The 27,670-nt window shown below is 43.1% G+C and overlaps 1 protein-coding gene across 1 annotated transcript in view; it reads left to right on the top strand.

Moving 5' to 3' along the window:
* The first annotated feature begins 13,420 nt into the window (after positions 1-13,420).
* LOC147021298 (MAP/microtubule affinity-regulating kinase 3-like) overlaps positions 13,421-27,670 on the top strand; it is a 36,384-nt gene continuing 22,134 nt past the window's right edge. Inside the window, exons 1-7 of the mRNA XM_085893738.1 lie at positions 13,421-13,537; positions 13,764-13,880; positions 13,989-14,048; positions 17,884-18,003; positions 18,111-18,170; positions 20,553-20,704; positions 22,940-23,080. Of these exons, the coding sequence (XP_085749864.1) occupies positions 13,506-13,537; positions 13,764-13,880; positions 13,989-14,048; positions 17,884-18,003; positions 18,111-18,170; positions 20,553-20,704; positions 22,940-23,080 (682 nt within the window). The 5' untranslated portion in view covers positions 13,421-13,505. The remainder of the gene's footprint in view (positions 13,538-13,763; positions 13,881-13,988; positions 14,049-17,883; positions 18,004-18,110; positions 18,171-20,552; positions 20,705-22,939; positions 23,081-27,670) is intronic.

Here is a 27,670-nt window from a genome sequence, read left to right as displayed (position 1 = left end):
GGCTCGCTATCTCCAGTGGGTTTTCACTCCTTTTAACCGTGGGACTTCTATCATCATACCCTTTTTGGGGAGCAGCTTATTCTCATGGGCACTGGACATTTAGGAGACCCGCGTCATCGAGTGAATCGTATTACTTTGTGGATACAACGCCGAATTGGCCCACTGGTGATCCACCATCATCGTTTTTCTTGCTTCTTATTGAATTCATGACTGTATTCATACGCACTCATGCTGAACAGCTTCTGAGACACAACTCAGACTGGATGAAGTCATCAACCTTTCATGGTGCATAGAAGTTGATAACCTGATTTTGTATAGACTCGTCGAGTTGGGAATAAAACGTCATCTACAGAACTATAGTTATATTCCTACATTCATACGTGTCTATTAAAGTGTAATATATATATATATATATATATATATATATATATATATATATATATATATATATATATATATATATATATTAGTATAAAAGCTCGTAAAACAACTGGTGCAAGTTATTTTATTAAACTGGAAAATATAATGCTTCGTAGCAAGAAAAAGCGTTATTTTAAAACACGACATGTACAATTGTGACCCTATTTTCTTTATCTTCTGGGACGTTTCATCTCGACGGTACAGCCTTGTGAGTGTGCCAAAGTCTGAAGCCTCGGCATAGCGTCAAGTGTGCTTCCATCTTCTTTATTCATTTGACGTCCTATGGATGTAAATGAATGCTTGTTTTCCAGTGCGCGTGTTAAACATCACGTGAAGCGAATATCACCTCTCTGTGCCTTGTATTTATTGTTATTTTTTAAAAAAAAAATGTTTCTGTACACCGCCCTCGAGGCTCGGTTTGGAAGTCACCGTCTCCAACTCCAATAGGAGAGATGTAATTATCCTTTCATGAAAAATGTTTTTCGAGTTTTTTTTTATCCTCAAAAATAGACTGTAGTGAACACACAGTCATGTTAAACCCCTAATTAAATCGTCCTTATGAAGGCGGGGGGTGGGGGTGGGGTGGGGAGGGGGGAGAGAAGGAACACAAATACACAGACGCACACTGTTTTATATAATGGTAGAGAGAAAAGCTAAATATTTGTTTGTTTGCGAGATTACTGCTTTGAGCTCCCAAGGTTAATCAAGACAGCTTCTTGGATCAGATTTTTTAACTACAATGCACCAAATAGGGGGTTTAAACTGTCATAAGGAGGTCATTTGGCCCGTTATAGCCGTGTTGCACTCCCAAGTAAATTTTTCTTTTGACAGCTTTACTCCTTTAGACACCATTGGAAGCTTAAGACCCATTAGATCTCTTCGACCATTACAACCGTTCGACCCCCTTCATACCCATTTCGACCCTGTTAAGATCCTTTAAACCCCTTTGCAGCCATTTTGACCCTTTTGAGACCAACATAACTTCTTCAACTGTTTGGACACTTATCAGCATTATAGATCTTTTAAGACCCTTTGGACACTTTCAACCCATTTTGCTCATTCGACCCTTAGACCCATTTAGACCCCCTAGTCACTTTTATGACCCCTTAAACACTTTAGGCTCGTTACACATTTTCATACCCTTAAAATCTTTTTAGATCTTCTCAGACATTTTTTGACCTTTTATGATCCTTAGGACCACTTTATAATCTTTTCAAAATTCCCCTGCAAATAGTTTTTGACGACCTTTTTTGTTCACCATTATTGTCTCATCACAAGTTGCAATGATGAATCGAAACTGATATCCCAAAGGGAAACTGATATTGAAAAGTGAAACAAACTACTGGTCTATGGATCATCGAATGGGAAACCAGAATGAAACGCTGTGAGAAATACTGAAAGGAACTCGCTGAAAGCAAAGCTATAGGGAGCATAGAGAGAGGGCGGGTTGGGGGGCTGAAGAAGCGATGTGGAGAGGGATAGGTTCCTGTAGGTGCTCGGTTGGCATGGAAAGAACTTCAGTGATCTTCGGTCAGGCGGTAGGCCCAAAACGTGCGTCAATCAGTTTCCCAGCTGAGCTTTCATAATATTACCCTCACTCCCAAGCAGTATTTCGGAGGTACAACAAGCATGAATTGGAAATCTTCATTGGTGTAATAGAATGAGTTTGCCAAGGTTACCAGCTCCACCTACTGCGATATCTGCACACTGAATATTTACACTGAATTCCCATTTCTACCAATACACACAGCAAAAAATTGCTTATTTGAGGTGAGACAGCTACGAACCTGTCAGAGACATGTACCCTGCGAGTATCTATCTATATATTACTAAAAACTCTCATCATGTATGTATGTACCCGAAATACAGCCAAAACGGTACACGATAGCACAAAATTTTTAGGGCCACCTTACTCACCATTCTCCTGCGGTGTGCAGTATCAAGTTTCGTTCAAATCTGGCAACAAAAAAATGATTAAAAAATTAATTCCCGATTCAGTCAAGTACTCTTCAGGAGTATTTGTTCAATGCAAGCAACCTCAGCGGTATAGTTCGCTGGAGCTATCTTTTCTTTTGTTTTTTTTTTGATGATATTTTTATCAACCGCTGTCACAATGGGAACCCAACTGGTTCACGGGTCGTCTAGTGTACTATAAAACTGAACTTGTTTGATTGTTTATATATGCTCCAAAGACGAAAAAAAACTACTGAACCAAAACAAACCAAATTTTGCAAGTTTCCTTAGGGTAGCCCAAGTATGTTTTCTGTCAGGGTAGCATATCTGGGTGAGGGAGTTCAGGTGGGGGAAAGACCCCAATTTTTTCTACGTAAATACGTATCGTATAGCACCCCGGGTGGTATCCAGTATTTCAAATCATCATATTATATAAAGAAAGTTTAAATAACTTAATATGTATCACGGTGATGTTAAAATCTGAGTGAGATTGATTCAAAATTTTCAAAATGTTTCATCAACACTCATTTTAAGTAGAGGCTCAAACCATCCAGCACTGAGCTCTGCAGCGAAGCGGAAGTGATTTTCAAAGCAGCAAGCATGGTCTTCAAGAAAGAGAAGGAAGGGGAGAGAGAGAGAGAGAGAGAGAGAGAGAGAGAGAGAGAGAGAGAGAGAGAGAGAGAGAGAGAGAGAGAGAGAGAGAGAGAGAGAGAGAGAGAGAGAGAGAGAGAGAGAGAGAGAGAGAGAGAGAGAGAGAGAGAGAGAGAGAGAGAGAGAGAGAGAGAGAGAGAGAGAGAGAGAGAGAGAGAGAGACTTTCTTTCTGCTGTCCTCTCGAAGTTCTCACTTGTGGAGCAGTTGTAATTTCACCACTTAAGAGTGGTATCGGAGCTTCAAATATATACCTCCGCCAATATGTGATGTCGATGAGGAAAAGTGTCTTTTCAAACTGCCGTGACACCTCCACACATGACCAGGTCACACCTGCTCGAATGAGCTCCCAGTGCCCCCCAACGGGCCCAAGTTTCCCACAATGAGGGATCATTTTCAATATACCCGACAAAACCTCAAAGTTTTGTTTCAATCTCCAAATTCCTGTAAATCAAATAAATGCGAAGGATGTGTCGTGCACAAGCCTTACTCAAATAGCACGGTTGGGTTCTCAAATTGAAGAATTCATCTTGCATGGCTCTGCTTCCGTTTCATAATATTTGCTCCTGCATAGGTTTCATATCAATGTGACTTTTCATTTTATCCGCAGCATTTTAGGATGTTTGCTGTGATGGATTCCTGTTATTAAACTTAACCCTTCACTACTCTTTCAGCACGTTCTTGTCCATAAAATTGAGTGTGTAGTTGTTTGTTTTTTTTTTTTGAAACTTGGAGGGCATGTGCACATTTTGTTGAGAAATGACACCAAATTATCCGCCTTTGAAGAACCTTGGAAGTTTCCTTGAAAACCGTCCGTTGTTTCTCCGCATTACGTATTCATCATTTTCCTTTTACAACATCCCCCCTGCATTATTCACACGAGTCTGCACTAAATATAAGTTTTTCTTTTTCTTTCTTTCTTTCTTTCTTTCTTTCTTCTGAAGACATAATTTGTCTGCCAACCCCCATCCATTGTGAATACGTCGTTATCCACTACTTGCGAGCAATTTTAGGTCCAATTGCTATGCAACGATGCGCTGCGAATGTGGTCGTGCTCATGAGAGGAGAGGCACGTTTGGTTGGCAGGTTTTAATGAGATTTTCCTTGTCGGTACATAAACTCATAAACTACCCAACGCACCGATGAAAAGTTGTTGTAGCATTCTTTGCTTACTTATACAAGCATGTTTGCTTTTGCTTTCACCCTTGAGATATCCTGACAGAACATGAGAAGTTGCTCTTTTATCATAGCCTCACCTATTAATGAAGACAGAAGAGTCTGGATACAGCCAGCACATGTACTGTTTACAAATTATATATATATATATATATATATATATATATATATATATATATATATATATATATATATATATATATATATATTCAACTTTAACAGACTCTAAAATGATCGATTTGAAATTAATTTAAAGTATGTGCAGTTAATGTACTTCCTTTCAGTTTGAGGTCATTGCCTTTTCAGCAGGAGTCGGTCCTTGTGTTCGCAGCCACTGGCAAATCAATGCACCTGAGGCAGGATTGCTGTTTTCCTGTCTCATGTGCAGTCCATTGAACACATCAATTTTGTGTCTTCACCGTCTAAAGGGACTTCAGTCTGACATCACAAATCTGCACTGCTCGGCAGAGGAGACCCTCAGGAGATGAGCAAATGAGAGTGCTCAGCATCATGGAAATGGGATAAAAGGTGAGCTGTTGTTGCACAGACATTGGAAAAAATGCAGTCTGTGGTCAGCAGATTGTACTATACAGACAAGCTAGTCAGACAGCCTGCCAAAAGAGACCAATGAGAGGCATTATAGAAGGCTCGTTCCAATCTTTGAGAAATCATGTTTAACTACTGTTGAAGTTGCGTCGCCATCAGACTCGGACTCTAACGGCGCGATGGCCACCAAAAGTGAACAGTAAGTAAGAAGGAAAGTCGAGATCATTTAAATTAATCAGACCAGAACATATGCTACGGACCAATTACTTATTGATTGATAAAATTATTGATTGATAAATTGATTATTCATTGATAAACCAATTGTTGTACATCAATGTTTTGAGCTATTTGTAGGATGCAATCCACCAGCATTGCATTGCATTGCAGGATCGAGTCCAGCAGCATGGCCGCATGCACAATGGTCGTTTCTGACCAAGCAGGGTGTCCCAGATGTCGATGTACGTTCATGTCCTGTCCTTGCTCCGAACGACTTTTTCCTATTAAAGAACCTACAAAACGAATGAAAGAAGTCTTTACCTTATGTGCCAATGATGATTCAACACATATACATTTACAAGTTCTGTAGGAGGCACAAAAGGAAGTATACGAGGGTAGTTCATACTTGACCTGACCATTGTTTTTAAAAAGGCAGAATAATGTATATGTATTAATACATTTTGAGGAAATTTGCATTTATAATGTTAATCAACGACCAGATTGATGCATTTCCTGATTACCTCCACCACCAAACGTGGACACAGGTTATGTTTTTGCCCCCCCCTGTCTGTTTGTCTGTTTGTTTGTGAACTCACTCGGGCACGAGGACAGAAAGTACAAATCAACAGGATTATGGGAATTGAACTAATTGTCCTGACAGGACAGTGCCCAAGCTTCTCAATTACCTTTCAGCTATCTATATTCTTGGTTCGATTCCCGACTGAGAACATACTGCCAGATTGGTGCTTTTCGGGCTGCACTTCAGATGGACGCTAAGCTAGGGACCCACCTGCTGGCATTAGTTGGTGGATGTTAATTGGCAACTGTGACGTCATCCACAAAGGGGAGGTGAGTTCCCGCTAGCATCCCGGTTAAAATTCAAATTCCTGTCTTCATCGAACGTCAAGCCTGACATCTGGAATTTGAAAACTTTTCTGGGAGAGGCCAAGGCCCACTTCTTGTCCACTCAGGGATCCTTAATACCTGATAATAATTGGACTCCATTAAATGCATTTAACATGAGCTATCAACTCTTGTCGAAAGATTTTGTTTACAGGAAACAAAACTTTTCCCAGAATAGCTACCTCTCTTGCAATCGACAGTACAACAATAAATAATGACTTTAGCCTGATTTTCAAAAATCTTCTTCTCTGAAATGGCTGAACAGATCGAGGCAAAAATTTACAAGTCTGACCGCCTATCCATGAAGAACAAAACGTTCACACATATGATGTCATAGGTTACATGGATTGGCAGCCATATTGGATTTATCCCAAAACCTATAAAAATAGTCTTCTCCAGAATGGCTGGACAGATCAAGGGGGAAACTTCACACAAATGTTCCCCAAATCTTGTGGATACCAGGGTATTCACAAATAATTGATGTCCCATGGGCTGGCAGCCATATTGGTTTAAGCGAAAATATTTTTTAAATTCCCTCTCTTGAACTGCTTCATTGATCAACGTGAAACTTCACAAATATGGTGAAGTAGTGATGTGGAATATCTATATTCTATATATTACTAAAACTCTCATCTTGTATATATTGTTACGAATTTCGCCCGCCCGGCGTGCGATCGGCCACGTAACTCAAGTCGCGACATGTCACCCACCGGAACGGACAATTCAGTCGTGACCCTCTTGGAACTACCGCCAAGGAGCTAGCCACGGGTGGGGGTTTAACCTCACCACAACCCAGTCCGCATTCCACTCGCGCAAAATAGGGTGAATCGCCGAATGTCGATATACCTAAGTACTCGCGCGGGTAGCATACCGAGGAGTTGTACCACGCCGCAGGTCGACTCCAGACACGAACCGCTTAAGCGGCTCGTTTCGTGCTGCAGGGGTAACCGAGCGGAGTCAGATTATTTACTGGGTGTCTAAACCCATTACCAATCCCTTACGTGATGCAAGATGGGACTTTCAATGGGGAAAGAGACGACGAACGGGATACATTTCACACAAGCACATTTATTACAAAGCACATATTGCACACATAACACAAGCAAGGAATCATGCAATATACAAGCAACAAATAGAATGTAAAAGCAATACGACCGACTATAATTATTATTTACAAGCACTTACACAGTTTCTACTTGGCAGGACACGGCGCCACAGCATGCATACAAAAACAAAGAAAGACTTCCCTCACAGGCAAGGTGGTAGACGGGGTCCGTAGACCTTTATGGTCGTGGGCCGAGGATGACCGTAAAGGCCCACGAGACCGAAGGGTCTTACCCGCACTCTCGTGGTGCGACGGTGGGCAGGTCGCGACGTCTCGTCCCCACGGCAACTAGCGTAGCCGCACCTGATCTCGGGCCTTACAACGGTGGGCAGGTCGTGACGCCTTCTCTCCACGGCCACTAGGACAGCCACGCCTGATCTCGGGCCTTGCAATGGTGGGCAGGTCGTGACGCCTTCTCTCCACGGCCACTAGGACAGCCACGCCTGATCTCGGGCCTTGCAATGGTGGGCAGGTCGTGACGCCTTCTCTCCACGGCCACTAGGACAGCCACGCCTGTTCTCGGGCTTTGCAATGGTGGGCAGGTCGTGACGCCTTCTCCCCACGACCACTAGGACAAGACTTCCACCTGACTGCCCCAAGTCTGTCTATGATGAAGACTTGGACCACGACAGACTTGGACCAAGACCACGACGACCAAGACTTCCACACGACTGCCCCAAGTCTCTGCTATCCGCGTTTTTTTTTTCCAGGCACTCCTCTTGCCCTTTTTATTTCTCCTGCGCCCGCCCCGCCCTTTGCGGCGCGTGGGTGGGGGGGGGAACATTCCAGAGAAATTGGGGCGGGAGTTGGTTTCCAACCGTCAAACTTGTTTACCAGAGGACAAATTGGGGTGGGGCTGGTTTCCAACCGTCAAACTTGTTTACCGGAGGAAAAATTGGGGTGGGGCTGGTTTCGTTGCTCCTTTAGTGGCGTTGTGGTGTTGATGGCATGGTTGTTGAGATGGCATGGTTGTTGAGATGGCGTGGTTGTTGAGATGGCATGGTTGTTGAGATATCATGGTTGTTCCAAAATAACGACAGGTAAAGAAAAATGGCTAACTCAAAGTGTAGCAGCCCGGATGAATCACACATATTCCCTCTAAACAACGGGTGTGGACTAACTACACATGAACTTATCGATATATCTAACCTAAGGACCTTTATGGTGTATTGCAAATTTCCACAGCCGTAACAATATGTATGTATGTATGTATGTATGTATGTTCCCGAAATACAGCCAAAACGGTACACGATTGTGCAAAAATTTTATAGGCCACCTTACTCAACATTCACCTGCGGTGTGCAGTATCAATTTTCGTTCAAATCGGGCTACGAAAAAAATTATAAAAATACCAATTCCCAATCCAGTTAAGTACTCTTCGGGAGAATTTGATCAATGCAAACAACCTCAGCGGTATAGTTCGCTGGAGCTATCTTTTTTATTTTCTTGAAATGATTTATTTTAAAATCTCAAACATTTAGTATAGACAAAGAACAATTTATTTTTCAGCATAAAATAAACCACCATTTTGATCTAATACGTCCGTGTTCATCTATCTATCTAATCTATGTATTACTAAAACTCTCATCTTGTATGTTTTAAATTTCAACCTGATTGGACGCATGGTCTGGCAGCCAGAATTATGAAATTTTTTGATCAGGGTGCTCTTCAATTTTAATTTTTTTTTGAATAAGGCTCACTTGGCTGCACTTGGATGGGTTTGAGGGTAGAGGAGCAGCAGCTGAAACCCGAATCCTATCCAGGGTTCCTCCTGATAACTTAATATTTGCATTTTCCATGTTCGTGTTCCACATCTTCGTACCTGGTTATCACTGCCAGCAGTTATAAAGTGACAGTTCGAGTTATGTCTATTATTAATTACGTAATACACCAGTACACAAGCACCACACTAAATACACGACACAAAACTACATAAAAGTCCTGGCGAGGGTCTGCAATCTCTGATTGCTCTTTTTCTTGTTGTCTTTTTGTGTAGGTGAGATCTGTAGTGTCCACTGGATTCGGTTTTGCGTTTTATTTCTCTTTCTTGCATATATATATATATATATATATATATATATATATATATATATATATATATATATATATATATATATATATATATATATATATATATTGCATATCCCATTCTCCTCTTTGTGTCTTTTGATTCGCTTGGTTTGTTCCATTTATTCCACGGTCTTGTCGACCCTCTTCCCTGTACTTTGCTTTTCAAATAAATACTTTAGAAGGTAAGAAAACGTGTTTCAGCCATCTGCTTTCCGTGTGTGTTTGCCATTGATTTTGGCTCATTTGGTTGACCATGGGGAATGGTAAAGTAGAGTAATTATTGAACGCAGTGCCATAAAACATGGTTTGACCATCTCTTGGGTTGAAAGGTTCCGGCTCTGAGGAATCCTGTATTAACGGGTAATCCATCCATCCATCGGGACCATACCCTGTGCAGAGCATTGGTGCTGCCCAAGCAGTCTCCTTGGCTATTGGGCACAATCCTGGATGGGTCGCCACTCGGACACACGCATATAAATATCCTGCACAACAACACGACACACGCACATATCGGGTCGGACGGGTACTCGGACACAACAATATCCTGCATATAAAACTGAAAAACATGGGTGGACGGTGAATACTCGTTAAGGTGAAGTCTTGGTCAACCCCTGTATGTCTATTAATTACCTATCATTGGACCTTGACTACATCTATTAATTACCTCTATTAATAATGGATTATTGGAACATACCCTGTTCACATGCAGACCTTAGAGCCTTTACACCTTTTTGTCCCCTTCAGACCTTTTGGACCCCTTTGCACCTTTTAAGAACATTTATACCTTTTAAACCCTTAATACACCTTCTACCCTTTCGACCCATGAGACCCACAAGATCCTTTAGACCCTTAAGATCCCAAACAACTGTAAGACCCATTATAACCCGAAGACCCCTTAAGACCCAAGGGCTCTTAAGACTGTTAAAACCCTTTGAGACCTTGTACACCAGATAGACCCGATTATAAACCTTCATCCCTTAAGACCCTCAAGACCGTGTTATACCTTCTGCGATAAAACTTGAGCGTCACCAATCATAATCAAAAGGCCCCCATTGCTAAACCACCTCAGTACGAAGCGAAGAAGGTGCAAAATAGGAATATTTAATTAATTTTTCTTTTTTTCAGGTTCCACTTATCTTGGTTCGTGGCAAAGAGATAAGTCTCAGGTGGCAAAGAGAAAGCAGTGTCCTTGACAACAATTTCACTCCCATTACAATCAAATGGGATTAAAAAAATATTTTTAAGTGGTTTTATTATTTCCAAACCACAGGAATTTTTCAAGATATCAGATTGAAACTTACCCAGCTTATTTGTACGCATGTGCAGTATATGTGTATCAAATCTGGTCAAAATTAGTCAAAGGTCAAGGTCAATCCCCTTGAAAACATGTGAAACACCGATTAGGCCACGATTAGAAAATATATCAACCAAGTTTGTTATGCACAATATTCCATCAAAAAAACACTTGAGAGGTCAAATTTTCAAAATTACGAAATTGCTGTTTCCATGGCAATTATTATTAATTTGGATTTTGCCAGTACCATGCCATGCACGATATCTTTCTTGTTTTTTCTGTCTGCTTGTTTGTACGTATGTCAATTGCCTATCCACAACTTTACTCTGATCTTAATGAAACTTTACCACCAAGTAGATGTAGTCACCGAATAGAAGCCTATTGTTTTTGAGCTCAACAGGTCAAAAGCTCAAGGATCAATTTTCATCTGATTGACGATGTTATGGACTCGGGGGGGGGGGGGGGGGTAAGGAGTATCTTGGACTTGTCTCACAGACATCTGGCCTTGAGGCCACAGATTATAAATGTGCAGTCCGACGGGTTGCAGTGAAACGACGGCCTCTCAATTCTACTTTTCAAATAAGAGCCCGGAGCCCGAATAAGACATGCACCATGTCGATGCCCCATCCAGATGATAGACGAAGTAAAATCAGCACTGGACACAATACTGAGACAGGGCAATATACGGAAGGTCGACGAGCCTACAAACTGGGTCAGCAGTCTCATCTGCGTGTAGAAAACAAATGGTGAATTTAGATTATGTTTGGACCCCAAAGACTTGAATAACGCCATCAAGAGGTACCACCACCATATTCCCACGCTCGAAGAGCTGACTCATAAGTTTGCAGGCTCAATGGTTTTCTCCAAGATGGACGCCAAAATTGGATCCTGGTTCATCAAGCTGTATCATCCCTCCCAGCTACTCGTGACCTTCAACTCGCCATGTGGTGGTAACTGCTTCCAGTGAATGTCATTTGGACTTGTGATGTCCCAGGACGTCTTGCAGGTCAAGACACACCAAATTCTCGAGCAATGCCCAGGTATCATAAGCATTGCAGATGATGTTGCTGTGTATGGCAAAACGGGGCAAGAACATGACCGAAACCTTCACCACCTCATGAGAACAGCTGCCAGATCCGGCCTGCAGTTCAACAGTGACAAGTGCAGCATCAAAAAGCCACAGATTTGGAATCATCTTTGGCCAACAAGGTGTCCACCCAGACCCAGGGAAAAGGGACGCGATCCAGAGCTGAACAGACTTGAAAAACCTCTGTGAGCTTCGCAAGGCACTTGGTATCATCACGTATGTGGGCCCCTTTATACCAAAGCTGTCTGACCTTACAGCTCCCCTTCGTGAACTGATGACATCAGAACAACTAGAATGGACAACCAACCCAACCACAGCCAGGCTTTCCAAAAAGGTCAAGGACGCCATCTGCCATGAGACCTGTCGAGCCTACTTCAACCCACAAAAATCCACAATACGACAGGTCGATGCCTTCATAAAAGACGTTGGAGCTTGCCTAATGCAAGACAAGCCCATCACCTTTGCGTCAAAGAGCCTCTCTGAGGTGGAACAACGGAATGCCAACATTGATCGTGAGATGCTGGCCGTCATGTTGGGGTGCGAACACTTCCACACTTACCTGTACGGTCACCCCTTGGTTGTCGAGAGTGATCACAAGACAATGGAAATGATCAGCTTGAAAATCTGATTGCTGCCCCACCCTGACGGCAACGGATGTTACTGCGGTTCGTGGGATTTGACACACGTATCAAGTACAAAGCTGGAGCGGACTCACACATAGCCCTCCTCATTCTGAGGACTACACCCATCAACAGCCACCTTTGCTCACCTGCTGAGCAACTAACCGCAGAGTAAAATGAAATCCAACCGACTTACCAAGGTGCTGAACTTGGCACCAAATCGTGACGCAACCTTTGAGACACTTGAACATTGGCAAGCGTCCCAGAAAAACTACTCTGAGTGCCGGGCGGCCGCAATCTCGGGCCACTTCAACCTGGCCAAGGAGTTTGGGTTGTTGAGGAGGCTGGAGGGTCCCGCACTTGGGAACCAGAACGGTCCTCGGGAGAGATCAAACCCCGCCAGGTTGAACAGTTCAACCTTTGTATCCACTGATCGGCTGGATCTGGATTCGGACCTGAACCAAAATCGAATCACCTTGATCTATGTCTGTACAAACCCAACTCGTCCACAATTTAAATATCATTACATTTATCGTTTTTGGCTCGATCTCTCAATTGTGAAGAATCATAAAAAAAACTTGGTGTTCCCTTATTAACCGTTAAGGAGGCTGTCTTCATATCTTGGGGTCTGAGTTTGAGTCGCTGTGCGGCCGTTAACTAACACCAGGTGGGTTAACTCAGCCGATCATGCTTCTGAGATCCGCAGAATGAGAACCAGCTTCCTGGTAACAAGGGGCACTGCATCAGCGACACAGCCGCGTTTCCAGAAAATGATGCAACCAGCAGTCACAAGCTGGATATGAAACAACAACTTAAAAAAACAACTTAAATAAATAAAATCATATCCGGATCCACATTCCGATCTTCACCAAAATCGACTCAATTCTTTCTTAAAACACCGAAAGTGTCCTCCTCTTGAGGTTTCTTACTCAAAGACAGGAAAAACAACAACAACAACAACAACAACAACAACAACAACAGCAATAACAGCAACAACACCAACAACAGCAACAACCAGAAGAAGAATAACAAGCAGATAACAAAATACGAAAAGAAGAGGAATTGGAACAAGAAAAACAGGAAGAAGAAGAAGACCAACTACAACAACAACAACAACAACAACAACAACAACACAGCGGTTAAAAAAAAATCCTCAATCCACATTCGATAAATGACGATTTAATGACGAAATAAGATAAATAATTAACGATGATAAAATATACTTTATGATTCTGATCTCGCTGAAACTGATTTTCTTGAAGGACGAGGGAGGCTGACGTCACAATGCAGTACGTCACAATGCAGTACGTCACAATGCAGTACGTCACAATAAAAGTGACGTGATAATTGGTTTCTGTGAACGACCCGTCTTCCAAGGCGACATCTGGCCGTGCTGGACGTGTTTTCGTCCGATAACAAGTTTCCATTGAAGATTTCTCTGTGGATTTTATTTTTATCTTCACAAGATGCGGCTGTTTGGAAAGAAAACCCAACGAAGGTTCCTCACTCGGTTTAAACAACATGGAGTGTAATTTTATCTCTTCACGTCGAGTGGAGCCCGAATAAGATCTGTTACTCTTCTTCCTCTGTTCGTGTTTTTCATTCTTCTGTCGAACGGGTCGTGAGTGACAAACGTGGAGCGGTGTGAATCCTTCCTGAAGGAAATTTGAATCCTTCCTGAAGGAAGTGTGAGTTGTTGATGTCAGAGGAATGTTCTTTTTCAGGGAACGAAACATGAATGAGATTCCTGGTGTGGAAGATTTCGTTGTGATCGAGTCTCCCCAAGTGGACCAATCACCACAAACGATCATAAAGAATCCTCCCTTTTGGAAACGTCTGAGGTAAATAATTATCTTTTCCTTTTCTCCACTTTGTTTAAACTTGTTCTTGGATGTAATTTACCTCAACAAATGTACAACAAATTGACTTTTGAATCTTTTTCAACCAAGGAATAAGTTCGGCAGACGAGGGAAGAGAGGGACCGGTGGTGGTGAAGTTCAACGTGACGTGTAAGTAAGAGAAAACATCCATTGGGAATGTGGTGACATGAAACGGACTAATAATACAAATGTTATTCCTTGTGAAAGGAAATGGAAGATAACCCTATTGTGTCTCGATCACATTTTGTTCCTCAAATATTTCCTGTATCAGAGGTTATCGGTTTAAGGGCGGGGGGATTGCTCTGAGGTACTTGTACTGAGTTGTTTAACCTGAGTTGGAATCCTGATCCACATATTAATGGTCATCCTGGTGTTTTACCTGAAGGGCGAGGCACAGGTGTGTGCACCGTTCCACCAAAGGACATGAAGCTACAGGACCATGTACCAGCACTGGGGTGTTGTGGACATGAAAGATCCCATCGTTTCTCTTGATAAGAGTTGGCGAGTTATCGCCGGGACCTTGATCAAATTACAAATTCCTTCCAGTCAACTAAAGCATTGGCCAACCAATTCGTGAAAGACTTGGACCACAACTATTCCCACACCCCAACCTATTAATAGTGTTGTAGAAAGTAGAAAAATCGTGCAAATTATGATACAAGCATCAAATTTGGCATTTCTGTTCTGCAGGGCTTTCTGATCAAATCTGCCCAATTGGCCATTTGAAAATCCACATTTTGAAAAATTTGAAACAAAGAAAATACTTCAAAAAAAATTTGAAGTCACAGCTGGCTGAAATTCTTGAAGCGCAAGTGAACATCCCAGACAGAGAATCAAGGGGAGATGCAGTCATCATTGATGGCTCAGCACTTATCCATGCCCTACCTCCACACACTTCAAAGATATTTGATGACTGTGCTCAAGAAGACATCATCCCAAAGGTGGAATCCTATGGTGCCAGGTACGAGAGGGTGGACGTCGTGTTTGATGTGTACAAGAAGTCAAGTCTGAAGTCCGAGGCAAGGTCGAAACTGGAGCCAGGAATCATAAGAAGAGTGACAGGAACAAGTAAGACCCCAAGTAACTGGAGAAGCTTTCTTTGAGATGACAGCAACAAGACTGAGCTGTTTCACTTCCTTGGGGAAAAGATGTGTGAAGCACAGACGACAAGCACAGTCATTGTCACAAAAGGAGAAGATCCCATTAGCAACACAACTAAGTCACTGGATGCTGTGTCTCCATGTTGTCATGAAGAAGCTGACACTCGAATATTTGTACATGCCAGGGATGCAACGACGGATGGTAGCAAGTACATTATCATCAAGGCTAATGACACGGACGTACTAGTCATAGCAATATCTGTACTGCCATCCTTACAGGAACTAGGTCTTGCAAACATGTGGATTGCCTTTGGCCAAGGAGCCAAGGCACGATGTATTCCAGTCCATGAGGTAGTTTCTGCAATAGGGCCTGAGAAAGCTGGAGGGATCCTATACTTCCATGCGTTCGCTGGATGTGACGTCGTGTCTGCCTTCCGCGATAAAGTGAAGAAGACTGCATGGCAAACTTGGAACGTCTTTGATGATGTTTCTGAAACATTCACCAATTTCAGCCAGCATCCAACATTGATTCGTGATCTTGACTTTTTGAAGTTTTTTTTGTTTTTTTTTCAAATTTTTCAAAATTTTGATTTTCAAATGGCCAATCAGGCAGATTTGATTAGAATCCCCTGGAGAACAAATGTACCAAATTTGATGCTTGTACCATCATTTGCACGATTCCTCTCAAAAATTGCTGTGATCTGCCCCACTATAGGGAGGTATGGGTTGTTCAAGTTGTTAAAGAAGAAGAAGAAGATGTTTAAGGTTCTCAGAATGTCGATCGATGAGAAATATATATGGTAAGTGCCAGGAGGTACCTGATGTGACAAGGGAAGCTGTACACGGAGTTCCACTTCAACCAGACATGGATCGAAATGTTACTCATTGTTTGCAAATATTTTATCCACATCAAAGCACAGCAACAACTTCTTTGTACAACATTATCTATATATTAATACTGAAGGACCAATTTTGTGCTCCTCCTTGTGGTCGCATCACATTTTTCTCGGTAATGTGACCTGAGAAGTTTTGTACACGGTGTACATCAAAGTCCACAAGTGCACAAATCAGGGGACTTCTTCACAAGAAGTAGTGTACACCAAAAATGTCGTGTACATGGACGTTTTGTGGGCCTCATGAGGTAAGGCCATGGAGTACATCGACTGGGATCCTGCTCTAACAAGAGTCGCCACTGGTTGTCATATTGGGCTCATGGAACGGAATCCGTCTGTGCGGGGTTTCGGCTCGTATCAGAATAATACACCAACAATGTCAACCGACGCAAGGAACCTTGATGAGGCCATTTATCCCATAATGCCTGCACTTGATGAACACCACATGAATTAAATTAATACATTTATTATTCCACGAGTGAAGTACAGAGTTGGGTTAAGCAAGTGGTTCACTCTGTTCACAGAGTCGGTCTCTGGTTGAGGATCTACTTCATTATCCCCACACTTTTGGAAAAAAATAACAAAATAACAAGCAGTCATTGACTGGTACTTACGAAATCGTCAACTTGACCTCTGACCTTGTCTCATAAAAGCTGTCTCTGGAGAAGGTAGCGAAGCAAACCAGAAGTTTCTACGATGGTTCTGTACCAAACCATCAAAAATCGAATATTTGACCTCACTGTGACCTTGACCTTTGACCGATTTTGACCAAAATCTAATCAGCGCAAGCCACCACCCTCCTGAATCACGTGGTGTAATTTGACATTTGGTAGCTTCTTCCGTTCTCGAGTTATCATGTTTTGGATGTTTGACCTCACTGTGACCTTGACTTTGACCGATTTTGAACAAAATCTACTCAGCGCTAGCCATCAACCTCCTCAATCACGTTGTGTAATTTGACATTGGTAGCTTCCTCCGTTCTCGAGTTATCGTGCCTACAAACAAACACACAAACACACACACAAACGAACACACACACACAAACACACACACAAACAGATGATGGAAAGTCATCAATATACTTACGAAATCTTTAGATTTCATAAGTAACAAAACAAACGAGGGGATGTCATGATCGGCTCCGTCCGTGTGTCTGTCCAACACACTATCTCCTCTTAAACAGTTCGGCAGAAATTCACCAAACTTGGTTGTTATGATCATCACATGGCACGAAGGTGCAAGAGCAGTTCATATTTGGACATGACCCCTGAGGTGGGGGTCAAAAAGTCGAATGCCGAAAAATGCAATTACGGGAACTTTTTATAATGTATCTTTGTGAATGTAATCAACATTGGAGGGACACATGTAATATGTAATCAACATGGGGGGGGGGGACACATATATGTAATCAACATTGGGGGGAACACATGTAATATGTAATCAACATTGGGGGGAACACATGTAATATGTAATCAACATTGGGGGGTTGACACATGTAATAAGTAATCAACATTGGGGGGGGACACATATAATATGTATTCAACATTGGGGGGGGACACATGTAATATGTAATCAACATTGGGGGGGACACATATAATATGTATTCAACATTGGGGGGGACACATGCAATATGTAATCAACATTGGGGGGGGGGGGAACACATATAATATGTAATCAACATTGGGGGGACACATATAATATGTATTCAACATTGGGGGGGGGACACATGTAATATGTAATCAACATTGGGGGGGGGAACACATATAATATGTAATCAACATTGGGGGGGGGGACACATGTTATATGTAATCAACATTGGGGGACACATGTAATATGTAATCAACATAAGGGGGACACATGTAATATGGAATGATTTGTTTTATTATTTATTTGATTCCTGGTTGAAGCCCCAGGGAGTGGGGATTTGGTATCACATGGAAAAAGTGTTTGAGATCAGAATCTCTTTTTTAGGGAAGTAAAGATGAATGTCACTCCTGATGTAGAAGATGTTGTTCTGAACGAGCCTCCCAAAGTGGACCAGTCATCACCACAAACGAGGACAAACATTCCCTCCTTTTGGAGACGTCTGAAGTAAATAATTCTCTTTTCCTCTTCCTCACTTTGTTTAAACTTGTTTTTGGATATGTCTACTTCAAGAAATGTACAACATGTTGACTTTTGAATCTTTTTCAACCAAGGAATAAGTGCTGCAGACAAAAGAAGAAAAGGAAGGTTTGTGGCGAGGTTCAACATGACGTGTAAGTAAGAGAAAATATCCCTCAGAATGTTACATGAAACGTACTCGTAATACAAATGTTATTCCTATGAGGAAACCGAAGGTAACACAATTGTATCTCTGGTCATTTTCCATCTGCTTAGAAGTCAGCTTACATCACCTTGATCAGCCAACCTTACTGCTTCTCTACATTGGGAGCAAAAATCACTTCCATGTCGCTGTGTTTGAAGCCTTGGTTTGAACCTGCACTTAAAATGAATGAAATTAAACATTTTGAATGATTCCCACTCAGATTTTAACATCACCATATTGCACATTATAAAGTTGTTTAAATTTTCTTTTGTAAGAAGAAGATTATTTGTCAGACCGGATTCCACCTGGTGGTGCGAAACGATGCACAATCACATCGAGAGAATTGGGGTCTTCCCCCCACCCTGAACCCCCTGCCCCAGATATGCCACCCACACACAAACCAGACTTGTGTCCCCTTTGGCAACATTTAAAATTTGTTTGAGTATTTTTTGTTTTTTTCCCCTTTTCGAAGCATATTTGTAGTGTACATATCTGAACAGACCATTTTCAGATCAGATCATTTTTGTGGTGCAGGTGATAACAGTCCCAGTATTGATCCCTTTTGTACTCACATTACTTGCATCCTTCCAGGCAGACATCCTCCCATTCACATCCACTCTTGAGATTCTATCGCTCACCCAGTTAGTTGTTCGTTCAAACTTCTGAAAGTGCATATCCACCACATCCACTGCATTCCCCTCATCCACCCAATCTTCGACTTTCAAAGTCAGCATGCATTAATGTGGAGGATTTTATCAATAACCGGTATGTAACTCTGAGCACGAAACTTGTGTGAAGGAGAGAGTTCTGATTCTGGTGTGAGACCATAATCACTTGGATTCAGCCGAACATCGCGTCAACACTGGCAAGCCTGCACATCTTCTGTTGTGCCAGATTTCTCTGCTTGCTGCCGCTCGTACTCATGAAAGCACTCCCATTTTAACTCGAACAAAAGTTTTCCATAACTTCACAGTTGCCACTGAAGTGTTCAGATCTCGGTTGGGATGCAGTGGCTTTTGACTGATATCATTGATCCTGTCGAGAATCTCATTCCAATCGACTGAATGTATACACGTTTCCAGCTGACACATGTGTTCATATTAGCCATTTGCCTCACAACATATGTTCGACATTTCATCCGGGTTATCAGAAATTTTTGCCATCACGTTCCTGATTTGAGGATTGCTCTGTATGAGTTTTTAATGGTGACAGCTCGTTGCAGTGACTCTTTGAGCTACGCAGACATGACTGTCAGCTTATTTGTTCAAATCCATTGGTATTTCATCACGACGTGTGGATGCAGTGAAAAATCTCAATTCTCGAGAAAGTCAAAGAAACCCACAGCAGCTGGACAGCAGTCAGCAGCTTCCTTTCTACCCAGGTTTACTTAGTGCCATGCACAAGGTATCTCTATCACCAGGTTGTTCTCTGGTGCCACCTTGGCTTGGAGGCCATGTGTACCTTCTGCTCATAACTGAAACATTGTCATGTGACTTGTCACAGCAATTTTTGAATTCGATTTTGTGTGTGTTTCGGAATTCCACGAAGCCATTGAAAATGCCTTTTTCAGACTTCTTTTGCAATCTTCCATTTTTCAGTGCCGTTCCAAAAGACAAGAGAAGCCTTGTGCCAATCTGTACCACTGCTCATATTGTACACTTCCGCAAGAAAATAGAGAAAAAGTTCCTGAAATATGGGTTACAGAAGTGAGAGTCGTGAAGAGAGGGGAAACGCAAGGCATCAGAAGTTATTTGAGTAATATCCGCAATCATCGGAAATGCAAGTCGTCAGAACATAATTTAAATTGAGGGTGTGGGGGAGGGGGGCAGCAAATGAGGCACAGTTTTGTAAAGGACCCTGGGCTACTGCCCATTCTGCTTGGCCAAAATCCTGCCCTGGACAGCAGATAGGATGCCGGTTTCATGTCCATCTGAAGGAAGACACACATTGACGAATTGCTTTTTGTGTAAAGCACCAGAATGACAGTTTAGAGATGGGCTGGGATTCAATCCTCGGCTCGGTGGCCTCGAGGTGCATGTGGGAGCTTGGGACACCAAGCAGAAATGGAAAAGTGTGGTTTAATAAAATAACTTTTTCATGATCATCACACCCTCTACACCACGTGGTGTTTATTGGCTTCATTGTGAACTGTGTTTGAAGATACTGAGTCGGGGAGCAGTCAAGTTGTGTTATTTTCTATCTGAATGTGGCAAACACATAAAGAACCGAGACAGACTGATTCTCACCGACCTGAGTGTATTTTTAGTTCGACATTGTTTTGTTTGTGACATTGTTTCAGCCACAGCTTCACAAAATCTCTTTTTTTCTGCAGGGAAGTTCAGCATCAAATGTCCAATGCTTTTGAGGAGGAAAATGTTGAGCCTCAAACACCAGAAGGACTGTTTGAGGAGGAAAATGTTGAGCCTCAAGTGATCGTGGAACCTAAAAGGACAAAAGGATCCTGCAAGGAAGAGTTGCTAACTGGTGAGTTTTGAGAATTAATCTTTTCACAAGAGAAATTATCTTGGTTAGAAGTATTTTGCTTGTCGGGAGAGCAACCTGAAAGTGGTGGTGTGATGGTATTTGGGCAGAAATTTTACGTTTGGGCGGAAATTTTGAAAATGAAAAACTTAAACAGCTTAGGGTGCCAGGAATAACCTACCTTCTGTGATTCGAAAGATATCATGGTTCTTTAACGTCCCACCAGTCATCAATTCTAATCATTCCATCTTGAGCTGTTGCTGCATATTATGTGAAGCCACCATTTCTGAACACAATTCCTCTTTGGGTTTTGGTTCATGGGGCAATTTGTTTCTGCAACAATCTGTGGAGAGATCTTCATAACCCCTTCTGCTTGTAATACAACACAAAACTCACCATCACAAACACTCACAGCACACACAAACTAATAAATATATCCTACACACAGACAGAACACGTAACATGCATGTTTTGCCAGGCTGAGTCATTGATTAAAGATCCTCGAGTCATTTGTCATTTCGGATTTTGAACATGTTAACCAACCACGGGAAATAAGCTGAGGCGTTGTTTTGGAAGTGGGTCCTTTTTTTAAGAAGGGAAAATGTCTGATACGCTGCTTCCCCTTGCTTTCCATAGCAGTTAACACACCCCACTTGTACATTGTTTTGAACATTCATCGTCATTATTTTTCCATCAACACAAACCTGTTATTGTCTCTTTCTTAGTCCCCTTCCAGTTTCACCGGAGGTGTCTCTACGTTTGCTCTCTGTCTGTCCGTCCATATATCCTCACTGTGGTTTTTCAGACTTTTTTCCCCCCCTACCCTTCATCATGTTCAACTGAAACTTAGTGCATGGCATTCTTCTGATAAGGTACAGAACAAGTTTGAGTTTCACGGCATTTCGTTTTGTTTATTAAACATAAACAGCAATTATATGACCATGACAGCCATCACTACTTCGACAAAAATAAAATATCCCACAGAGATGAAGGGGAGGGAGAGACACCAGTCCCTCTGTACATTGTTGGGGAAAAAAACATATCTGTAATGAAGATGATTCCTGCAAAGGGGATTACTTCAACGTTTGTGAAGAAAAGAAAGTGAAGCATGATGCAAACAGCAACAAACACTGTGCTTTTTTCAAATTTTCAAACAATCAAAATTGAGCATTGAATGCAGATCATGTATTATTATTATTATTTTTTGTAAGTGAGGTTCGGGGAAGGGCAAGGTTTAAATGACAGTGGTCGAACAGGGCATCAATTGCGCAAACCATTCAAGGGAATGAATTAAGAGGAAAACGACAGAGCGGAGCGGAGGAAATGCTGAAACGAACCAAGTAATACGGTTGGGTTAGGAAGGGCTAATGTGATTAGCAAAGATTTTGGTCAGGAGGAAGGATGACATGAGATGATGTTTCACGACTTACTTGAAGCCTCGGAGAGAAGAGTGGGAAAGAACCGCCTCCGGAACGTGATTGCATACACGGGAGAAACAAGGAACAAAAGAGTTGAGGTGAGCAATGAAGCTGGATTTTTGGAAGTTTAACCAGGAGACTGGAAAAACGTGTGAATCCTGGAGTTCCTGGGGATGGTCAGAGGATTGAGCGAACAGAGGGAGCAATTTTGTGGAAGAGACGAAAAAGAACAGACCACAGACCTGCGTGCGATGTGAAACCAACAAACCCCGTGCTTCGGCCTCATTATAGGAGATACCAATAATTTTGAGCTTAAGATTCCACAGAACCAAAGAGAGACACATGTGCTGTTGTGGCGCCACCTCATAAGGAGAGAGCAATCTCCATTAAGCAACAGACAAAGGCCTTGTAAACTGAGTAGGTCTGAATTTCCAAGGAAACACTTGGATCGATGGAGGATGCCCAGTCAGCGGTTGGCTTTGGAAGCCAGCTTTGCAACATGGTTGACCCAGGAGAGGTGATGGTTGATAGCGAGGGTTGGATGCTCTAGAGACTGAACCCTTTCCAATGGCTAACCATAATAATAGATGTAAGTGGGTTAGCTTGATCATTCCGGAGCGACAGTGTGAGACATTTTCCAGAATTGAAGGCAATATTTAATTTAAAAGACCAGCATCTAATTAATTCCAGATTGGTTGAGTGGTGCACCTGCACTCTCTTATGATGGTTGGTGTTTCATGGTCCTGCCCTGTACATTTCTCACTTTTTATCACATGAATGTGTATTAATGTTCCCAAATTTCTCCCCTTTGTTCTCTCAGATGCGAAAGTGAAAGCGTTTCTTGACTCTCACAGACATGTGCTGTTTGAGTACTTTCACTGTCATCATAGTATGCTCTGTGGATACGTGCAGGAGAAAGTGCCCATTGAGGTATTGAAAAGCTGGCTTGCTGGAAAGAAAGGTGAGTACCAAAGCCAGACTGTGAAGCTGAGGTCAGGAGGCTTGGGAGACAGTGCGCAATGATCACATCTGTCCACCGGACAATCTTTTGTTTTCATGATATTTCATCTTTTCTCAAATGTAACAGCTTTTGTTTTGTTCTAATCTTTCCTCATTATTCAAGCCTGTTCTGGAACCATTTTGATTGTTCATGCTCGCAGTTGCTTTGTCTGGCTGACACGATGGCCTTGAGGTGCACACACTTTTTTTTTTTGTATACCTTGTCGAGGCTCGTATGAGAGCGAACACACAACTCACAGCAAGGGGGCATGAGACAACATGGGCAGGAGTGGAAGGGACAAAACAGTGGGGAACAGATACATTAGGTGAACTGTGGAACCGAGATGGATGGGGATGGGACGGGGAACATGGCGAAGAGAAGATGGACATTACAGGGACTTTCAGGAAGGAAAGCAGGGGAATTGAAGGAAGTGGGCTTGGGTGGATTATCGGCGGTAGAAAAGATCGAGGATTTGGATGGGGGATGATAAGAGGTGGTGGTGAACAGCTGTTTTGAAAGCCTGGAGGGAAGAATGGGAAAGAATAGAGTGAGGAAGTTTATTCCAAAGGCGGGAAAAAAGAGGAATGAAAGAGTGAAGATGAGCAGTGATTCGTGATTTTGGTAGTTTTACCAGAAGGGGGTTGTTGGCGGACCTTGAGCGCCCTGTGGAAATGTGGTGGGGACAAATCACAGAGAGAGCGGGGGGGGGGGGGCAAGGCTGGAGAGGAGTCGGTAGAAGACAGAAAGACCACCGACCAACCTGTGGTGATTGAGTGAGAGGCCCAAAGACTCAGCTTCATTGCGGGAGATGCCGATGATCCTAAATGCCCTGGTTTCGACAGCGTGAAACCGAGAAAGGTGGGAGGCAGGAGCATCAGCCCAGAGGGGAGAGCAGTACTCCATCAGGCAACGGACAAAAGCTTTGTAAGTGGTCAGGAGCACAAGAGGGCCGAGGAAGGACTGCACGACGGAGGATTCCCAGTCGGCGACTGGCTTTTGAGGCGAGGTTGGAAATGTGACTTTCCCAGGAAAGGTCATGGCAGATAGTGAGACCCAGAAGCTTGAAAGAAAAGACTTCCTCCAGAGGATTGTTGAGAAAGTGGATGGGGGGGGGGGGGTTTCTAAACGGTCCTTTCAAAGAGACATCGTGAGAGTGTGAGATTTGTCTGGATTAAAAGACATGTTCCATGTGTTGGACCAGTTTGTGATTTTATCCAGATCTGCAGTGAGCGAAGAAGCTGCTGCTTGCTGGTCTAAGGGATGACAGATGGTACGGCAGAGGGTGGAGTCGTCGGCAAAGAGAAATAGAGGATTTTCCAGAGAGTCGGAGAGATCATTGATGAAAACCAGAAAAAGAACAGGGCCCAGAACGCGACCTTGAGGAACTCCAGCCTGCACAGGAAGAGGGGATGAAAGAACTCCATTTAGGGTCACACGTTGACTACGACAGGAGAGGAAGTCTGCGAGCCATGAGTGGAGATGGCCTTGAATACCATGGGAAGAGAGTTTGGTGAGTAGTGCAGGGTTCCAGACTGTGTCAGAAGCACGTGATATGTTGAGGGATACGGCTCGGATTTGCTGTCTGGAATTGAGGAACTACATCCATTGATGGGAGAGCAGAAGCAGCATATCCAGGGTAGAGTGACCTCGTCTGAAACCAAATTGAAGACGGAAATCAAGCCATTGGAGAAGAGGAAGGATTTCATGTCTGAAGCGATGATGGATTCCATAACCTTGCTGATGATTGGGAGAAGGCTGATTGGTCTGTAGTTACAGGGATCTGTTTTTGCACCTTTTTTATGCAGGGAAGTGATGTTAGCAGATTTCCAAGCAGATGGTAGATGACCTTGGGCAAATGAGAGGGTGAATAGAACAGAGAGAGGGTGAGCAAGAGCAGAAGAGCAGGCTTTGATGACACGTGGCTGATGCCGTCTGGATCGGTTGCAGAATCTGAGTCGAGGTTTGAAAGCAAGCTCTCCACCTTGTCAGGAGAAAAGGATACAGAGTTCAGGGACAGTTGGGTGCGACTGGGTAAGGTGGGTAGAGAAAGTAATGGGTTTAGGACACAAGATTTCGCTGCAAACACTGAGTTTAGACATTCAGCTTTATCACGTGTGGTATCAGCAGTGCGGCCATTTGAGGTAAGGGAGGGGGTGGAGGGGGAACATACACCAGAAACAGATTTGATTAAACGCCACCAGGATTTTGAGGAGGGAGAGAGGTTTGAGAGTTCAGACTTGAGATGAGAAAGATGTTGTTTTCTGGCTCTCCAGAGGGTAGATACACACTTGTTCCGAGCTTTGTGGAAGGAACTGAGATTGCCCTCAGTTGGGTTTGCTTTCCATGAGGCAAAGGCAAGTTGTTTCAGGACAACTGCCTCGCCACAAGCTTCAGTAAACCAAGGGCGGGAGGAAGGGTAGGACAACTGAACACGAGAGGGGATAAATCTGTGCATGAGGGAGAGCAAGTTTCTTTGAAAGAATTCCCAGGATGAGTTGATGTTTGAGAAAGTAGTGATAGGAGACCAGTCTATAAGTTTGATGGCTGCATGGAGACCCTGCCAGTCGGCTTGAGTGAAATGTCAGACTCGACGGCGGTGAGGTGGTTCTCTGATAATAGCCAGAGAGATGTCCACTTTGACAAGGACGTGGTTAGAAGAACCGATTGGAGCGGAAAAAGAGCAGCAGATATTGTCAGGGAAATTTGTCAAAATAAGATCCAGAAGAGATGGAGTACCATTGGTTGAGATCCGGGTCAGGAAGTTGACCGATTGAGTCACTCCTAATGAGTCGCAGAAAGCTTTTGCTGAGGTGCCATGACAGGTGAGAGAGGTACCCACACCTAGCCAACTGGCGTGATGACAATTGAAGTCACCACATAAGAGGAAGAGAGAGTTTGGATGAGAATATAGAAGATGGTCCATGTTTTCGGATAGTGAGGTGTAGATGGAGTCAACACTGTTCGGTGGATGGTACAGTACACATCTAAACATGAGGTGGAAGTGGAGGGGAAGCCGTAGCCAGAGGTATTCCTGGGGGTGTGGGGGAGTTATAGCAGTGCATGGAGAGTGAGGAATAGAGTCTTTGATGAAGAGAGCAACACCTCCACTAGGACGAGGCTCAGGTCTGTCATACCGGAGGAGGGAGTAACCGGGGAGAGATACTTGGGAGTCAGACACGTCTTGGGAGAGGAAAATTTATGTTAGGCAGATTATGTCTGGTTTGTCAGTGGCAACCTGTATGGAAAGATCTGAAAGGTTTGAGCGAAGGCCCCGGATATTTGAGGTCAACACTTTTGATGAAGAGGCAGGGGAGGAGGCTTTGTGTGCAGGAGGTGGAGAGGGAGGGGGAGGGTAGGACAAGGGACGAGGGGGGGAGGTAAGGAGGGTTGTTGAAAGAGAGTGGGGTATTGCAGAATAGCTAGGGGAGGGGCCGAATGAGGAGGAGAAAAGGCTCTGTGGTGCTGGGGGAGAGGGGGACAAGAGACAAGGAAGAAGGCAGTTGAGGATTGAGGAGGTGGAGTGAAGAGATGGAGGTGAGAGGGCAGTGGAGGGAGGCAGGTTGGTGGATGAGAGGGGGGCAACTTTGAGAAGGATGAGTGAGGGGGATGAAAGGTGGGAGAAAGGTGAGGGGGGAATTTTTGAGAGAGGTGAGAGGGAGGCTTGGAGGGAGAAGAGTGGGATGGTTGCTTTGAGAGTGAGAGTGAGGGGTGAGGGGGGTGAGTTGGCACTGAAGTTGGAAAAAAAGAATGGTTGATGGAAAGCGAACATTCATAGCAAACTGTGGTTTTTAAAAGTTTTAGGTCAGAGATGCAATTTAACACAATTCTTGATGGATGCAATGAAGGCGAATTCAGAGAATGGAGAGAAGAAGCGCTGTAACAGTTGGATTTTTTAGGCAAGGAATGAAAGAGAGCTTGAAATGAGAGCAGTCTGTTAAAATAGCAGAAGAGTAGGCCTAGTGCATTATGGAACACTAAAGAGTACCACATGTGTGAGAGAGGAAGATGAAGCATTATAAGATCGTTTTGTTGTTAATATTAATGTTTGAGAGAGTTTTCAACAGATTAGGTCATGGAAGTGTAGAAAAAAAATCGAGGAACAAGACGAGGAGGAAGTTAAGAGAAAGAAGAAGAAGCATAATCGGGAGAAGGTTCGCGTGTTGTTGTTGTTGTTGGGTATTTTTTGTTGTTGAGATAAGAAAGAGATTAGTTGGGAGAATGGGGGATGTTAGGAAAGTGGGGAGGATGAAAATTGAAGGTAATGGGGAGGATAGAAATTGAAGGTAATGGGGAGAAAAAAACAAAAAAAACAAACAAACAAAAAAACGATCGAACACCGAGTGGAACCGGTAGGCTTCAAGCCTAGGCCAAGGCCAAGGCCTCAAACACCCAGTAAGAACGTCGACAAAAATACTCACAAAATAGCATGATTTTTGAAACAAAACCGAACTCAGAACACAGTAACATGTAGGTGAGAAAATTAAACAGATACGGGACGTTAATCCCGTTAAAACGGGACAGATAACGACCGGAAACTTCACTTTGAGAAAG

Source organism: Eptatretus burgeri, chromosome 8 (genome assembly GCF_056783735.1).
Source record: "Eptatretus burgeri isolate ZD-2024b chromosome 8, Ebu_testis_v1, whole genome shotgun sequence".
Taxonomy (NCBI): domain Eukaryota; kingdom Metazoa; phylum Chordata; class Myxini; order Myxiniformes; family Myxinidae; genus Eptatretus; species Eptatretus burgeri.
Note: the sequence above shows the minus strand (reverse complement) of the source record. Positions and strands in the feature narration are given on the sequence as shown.